The following is a 5,423-nucleotide window of genomic DNA, read 5'->3' as shown; positions in this document are numbered from 1 at the left end:
GGCGCTATTTAATAAGGTACACTTCCGGTGTTTCACAGATTACGCCACAATAGAACTTTCTTATCGTCGACAGAATTGCGCGAAAAGTCGGAATAGACTGCTTTCGAACATTTCGTCGTCGAGATAGATCAGGTATAAAAAAGAAACACTACACGTTAATTATTACAATAAAAATGCGCTGTTTTATAAAGCACACTTACGGTTTTCAGTGAATTACGCCACAGTAGAACTCAGGAGGAACGTCGATGGAACACTTTCGAAACACCTCTGTAAAAGCATATCGACGACTGGTCACGTACCGACAACCAGGATCGATTAACACGCCAAGACTCTAAATTAATTAATCTACCTGCTCCTTACAATTATCGTCTGAAAGAAAAAGTGTCTAATCCAGCATTATTCCCGTTACTACCCCAAGGTCTTGGAAGCTTGAGGCCCGAGGACTCGTTTGATCCTCTTAAACCTAGCCAGAGCCATCCCAGGCTCTCCGTTCAAACCTCCAAACGCTTCTCCGTACTCCGTCGCCAATGGTCCCGTCTCTTCTCCATTTCCGGTCAGCGACGCTACAGAACCAGACCTTTTCTCCGCCAAAGACTCCTGTTCCGCCGTCGCTTTCTCATCTTCGCTCACTTTCGACTGCTGATGGAACGATTTCAAGCGAATTATCAGGTATCGATCACTCCTGAGATTAAATTAATCTCAATTTTTCACCTTACTATTGTCAAGATCTCCGCGCAAGCTCGAATCGAACGCGAGGTCGCCCGGAAGGCTCTCCTCGAGTTTCACGCTTCGTTGTTCCGGAATCAGCATGGAATTCTTAGACCTCCTCTTTCTCTTCTTCTTCCGGTCCGTCCTCACCAAATACGCCTGTCTCGGAAATTCACGCTTCCTCGCCGTTTCAGTTAGAGCAGCTGCGTCCTCCGATTCCGATTTTCCCACCGATCGTTTCTTCATCTCGCGCGATTTCTTCGAGCCTTGCACCTTTTCCCGAGCACCGTCACCTTGCCTCTTCTTTCTTTTCACAGCTTTCTTCTCGGTGTTCTCGCGCACCTGAGATTTGCCCGAATTCCGAAGGGATCTCTTGGATAAACTGTCCTGCTTCTCCGAAGGCTCGTATTCCATCGCCTGCTCTTCGTCCTCGTCTTCTTCCTCGCGCAACTCGTCGAACTTGTCGTTGTTCTCCTCGATCTCCTTCATGCGTCGATTCTCCGCGATCTCTCGCTTGATCTCCTCCTTGATGGAATCGATCCTTCTCTGGATCTGTTCCTCCACGCGTTTCTCGTAGTCTCCGTCTAACTGCTCCTTCGCTGCAACTTCGTTCCTCGAGCTTTCTAGCTTTTCAGAGTCTTCCACGGGCGCAGCTTCTGCAGAATTCGCGAGAACTTCGATCTTCACCGCCTCTGGAGTTTGAATCTCGGCGATCTTCGATTCGTCCACCTTGGAACCTCCTTTGAGACTCGAAGGCTCGCTAACTATGTCGCTCAGTCCTTTGGTGTTACTCGACAAGCCAGCTTCCTGTGTTTTTCTGTCTCCCGAGGCATCTGGAATGTCTCGATTAAGTAACTTCGTATTCTCGTTGCTTTCTATCTCAGACTGATCGCTTGTAATCAAAGACAGCTTCGAATTGTCCGCGTCTCGATCAGAACTAATCTTCGACGCGTCGTTCTCGCTCTTCTCCGCAACGTTCCTCTTCAACTGCTCTCCCTGATCGGTAGAATCCTTGCTCACCTGAGTTTCAGCTATTTTGCTGTCCCTGTCACTCACAGAATCCTGCTTCAAGGACGCTTCTTGAGATTTTTCATCGTTAATCAAGTTACTCGACGCTCCAGGATTCTCCGCTTTCCCAGAAATCTCCACGATCCCACTATCCTTCAAGTTCTCGTGCTGTCTCTTCACCCTGACGTCGCTGTGCACCTTTTTCTTATCGACCTCCTCGTCTGAAATCTGACCATCGTCCAACGCCGCGTCCTCCGCAGCTCCAAAAGGATCGTCCTCCATCTCTTCGTAGTCTTCCACCCCAGAAATTCCTCTTTTAACCACGTCTTTCGCCTCGAAATCATCGTACAAGCTGGACCTCTCCTCTTGGTCGATGAACCTCTCGGAATCCTCTTTAACGTTGATTTCGCCTCCTTTGTATTTACCTTCCTTGTTCTTCGAACCGCTGGAAGAATCATCCTCGGCTACGTCGGAGTACTCGGATTTATCCCGATCGAGAGGAATCTCGTAATCTTTGGCTGGAAGGTTGGGAAGGTCTCTGGAGGAACGACTGGTTCTCGAAGTAGGATCACCAGCTTTAGACACCGATCGTTTTTCATCCTTTCGCGAAGCTTCGATTAAATTCTTCGAGTCGCTCCTTTTACCTGCATTCTCGCGTTTCACTCGTCCACGTTTCCCGATCTCCTCCGACTGCGCGGATTTCGCGTTTTCAATCGGGACGTTCCGTTTGGAACTCGACACAGAGCTGCTCCTGTCGTTTGGTCCTCGGAAAATTTGCTCGATCGACGGGTCTACGTTGCTTCGGTGATCCTTGATCGCGTAGCTGCTCGAGTCTGCGTTACTGGAGGCAAGGAGCGAGATGTATAGTCGGTGGAAGAAATATTTCGAGGTCGTGAATTAAAGCACTATCGCGCCTCCGATGTAAACTATTATTTATTTATAAACGTACCGAAGCCCTCTCGCATAAATGTTTACACAAAAGAGAAAAGATATTTACATAACATAGCAAAGAAGGGACGTGCACAAAAACTCATGGTGCAAAAGGTACGGCATTATTAAAAGTGTGTAAAGACCCAGTAAAAAAAGTCAATACGATTATAGAGAGTGCTAGAGTCAGCAATAACGCGATTTATTGGATTAATTAATCCGTATGTAGATCTGGATTTAAGTATTTGTAATCGTGCTCTGGATCTCGATACGCGTTCAGGTATAGTTGGGGCCACGATATAGCGAGGTCGTAAATTAAACTCTCAAGAATCGGCATCGATTGATGTTGCGGCACTCAAGGCCGTGTGTCGCAGTCTGTTTGAGGGTTCCAACAATAAACAAATGGTAGCATATGATTTGGTACTTCAAGTAGAAAATGGTATTTCATTTACAAATGGAAAATATGTTAGTATTAAGCTACACAATCTTTTTGCACTTTCTATCTGTATATAACACGAGTAGATAAACTAAGATGCTAAAGACATCAATAAGACCTTTACCTGGTCCTGACCATGGTTTCAAGTACTTATCTGCTCGTATCTCTGTCAATTTTCGGGTCCCGGCAGCTAAAACATGTTTACTTTGACGTCTGACCGATTTTACGACCTCGCTATATCGTGGCCCCGACTATACGTAGAAATTGATTTGCATAAGGAGAGAGGGACAATCGATATGGTTATTAATTAAATTAAAAATAAAGCTGTGGTCGGATATTCTTCTTCGTGCAGACAATGTTTCCATGTTGACTGTGTTTAATATTGGTTTGAAATTTTTGCTGCACTCTCTCGAGCATGATTTCGTGATTAAAGCTTTTCGGAGACGGTATAATTGAAGCATATTCTAACAGGGGACGGAGAAGGGTAATATGCGGCAATCTTAGTGCGTGAATTGAACGAAAATCAGTGGAAAAACAGAGTGCTCTTGATTATCGGTGAAAGAAGATGAAATTTTTGGAATCACCGTGCGGCGCAAGTTAGATAAAAATTTGCAGAGAAAAGGTGGCAATTTTAAGAGTTTCTTTTGAAGAACTCTTTATCGTTTAAATGAAATTTATATGTAATTTGGTGAACGAAATTGGCCGCGTGTACTTGTGCGTTGCTGAGAAGATGAGGAGCGGAAGAAATGCGGTCTCGTTGGCTGGAAGTGTTCCTTCTTATCGCGAACAATCGAAGAAAGCGAAGGTTGTGCATACGGTGACCGTACATTGCATAAGTTCGTGCCGAAAGCGAGAAACATTTGAACGAAAATCCAAGAAAATAGCGATGGCATAATGGTCTTAAGAAAACAATTATGGAATGAGAAGGCGTTTACGTTTCTTTTATCAAATTTAAAGATTCCTTGGAAATATCCAACTAAATTATAAAATTCGGCACGAATTTACAGAACGACCTAATATTCTAGGAGAAAATAGAGAACAGACCTGAAGTTTCAAGATTTTGTCGCGACTTGTTTCCAAACTCATTTTGCGACTGTCACTAGTCAGCGTGTTAAAAAATTTACAAACAAATCCAAATAAATATTTCTAAAACATAACTATTACACTTAAAATAAAGAACAACTCTTTGTTATGAAGAACGTACGGTCACCGCGGTTAACGCTTTACCAGAGACCTCACTCTCCACTTACCACCAAGCGAACGCGAAATAGAACTTTTACCAGAAATTAACCAAAGAGAAACTAGAAAAGACTGATCACCAATGTTGAGTCTTACTCATTAGCCACCTTTTAGCGACCGATCAGACCCCCATTGCTCTACCCTGCGCCGCGCGAACATCCATTGCTCGCACCCGCGGTAGTTTCTTCTAGCAATAAACCGGTACCGCTTTCGGGGCTGAACAAATTCGGTCCCCCGAAAGCGGCTCACAGGCATCCGCTTCTCCGAAGAAACGCGCAAGGAGAGGGTTGTCGCCACCATTCAGGCCAGAGCTGCTTAGAGTCCTTGCTCACGAGCAAATTTCCCCTCCCGGGGTTCCCACACTGTGCTACTGAGATGATCTCGCTCGAGTTGACTGCCTTTTGTTTAACTGCGTGTTCGTAGCAAAAAACTATCGCTGGAGCTGTGGGAGGAGGACTCCTCGCGTCCTCATCTCAGTCGCATAGTGTAGGAACCTCGGGAAGGGAAATTTGCTCGTGAGCAAGAAGTTAAGTAGCTCTGATTTAGGCACCCTGATTGGTGCATGTCCGTTTCGAAAGACCCTACAAAGAGCGAGCTCACCCTCGCCCACGATCGCAGTTCGCAAGAAGAGTTGAAAGGGTGAAACCTCAGTTCGAAATGACCAACCACTTTCGTACTCCATCGGTCAGAACGAAATCTCTAAACATATTGGAACAGGCTTCGCCGACCGTAAAACGTCGAACGGAGCCGACTGGAAGAAAGGGAAGCACGAGATTCAGATCGTCGCCCTTATCCGGTACTAGATACGTCTAATTCCAAAGTAACCGTCGATTCTCGAGGTCGATAACCTTTGAGTGCCGAAAAACCCGATGGAAGCGTCGCTCGATTACCTGGACGTGTCTTTGTCAAACTCCGGACGACAGTGAGACACGAAGGAGTGGATCAGGATCGAAAGGACGAGGATGTACGCACAGTTTAACCGGAACTGTTCGCTCATGACGTCTCAAAAGGGGCATCGTAGCGTAGATTCTTCTACTTTCATATTTTGACGATTAGTTTTCAGGGAACGGTATCGAACGACGTTGGTGCCGCTTGAATGGAGTAA

General features: G+C 45.7%; 1 protein-coding gene across 1 annotated transcript; it reads right to left on the bottom strand.

Moving 5' to 3' along the window:
* Window positions 1–408: 408 nt before the first annotated feature.
* On the bottom strand, window positions 409–2,769 carry LOC108570949 (jmjC domain-containing histone demethylation protein 1). The gene is made up of 4 exons (XM_017932887.1): window positions 2,714–2,769; window positions 824–2,557; window positions 717–774; window positions 409–639 (listed from the first exon to the last, which is right to left on the bottom strand). The coding sequence occupies exons 1-4, from the start codon at window positions 2,767–2,769 to the stop codon at window positions 409–411; spliced, it is 2,079 nt and encodes a 692-aa protein (XP_017788376.1).
* Window positions 2,770–5,423: the final 2,654 nt, after the last annotated feature.

Source organism: Habropoda laboriosa, unplaced genomic scaffold (assembly GCF_001263275.1).
Source record: "Habropoda laboriosa isolate 0110345459 unplaced genomic scaffold, ASM126327v1 scaffold88, whole genome shotgun sequence".
In the NCBI taxonomy this organism is placed as follows: Eukaryota; Metazoa; Arthropoda; class Insecta; order Hymenoptera; family Apidae; genus Habropoda; species Habropoda laboriosa.
The sequence above is the reverse complement of the archived record's forward strand: the minus strand, read 5'-3'. Positions and strand labels throughout refer to the sequence as shown.

Excerpts from the sequence above, each read along its gene's own strand:
- LOC108570949 (XM_017932887.1), bottom strand. The coding sequence starts at position 2,769 with ATGCCGTACCTTTTGCACCATGAGTTTTTGTGCACGTCCCTTCTTTGC. Across the intron at positions 775-823 it reads AAGAAGAAGAGAAAGAGGAG|GAGAGCCTTCCGGGCGACCT; the intron begins GTCTAAGAATTC and ends GTGAAACTCGAG. Across the intron at positions 640-716 it reads GCGCGGAGATCTTGACAATA|CAGTCGAAAGTGAGCGAAGA; the intron begins GTAAGGTGAAAA and ends TCGTTCCATCAG.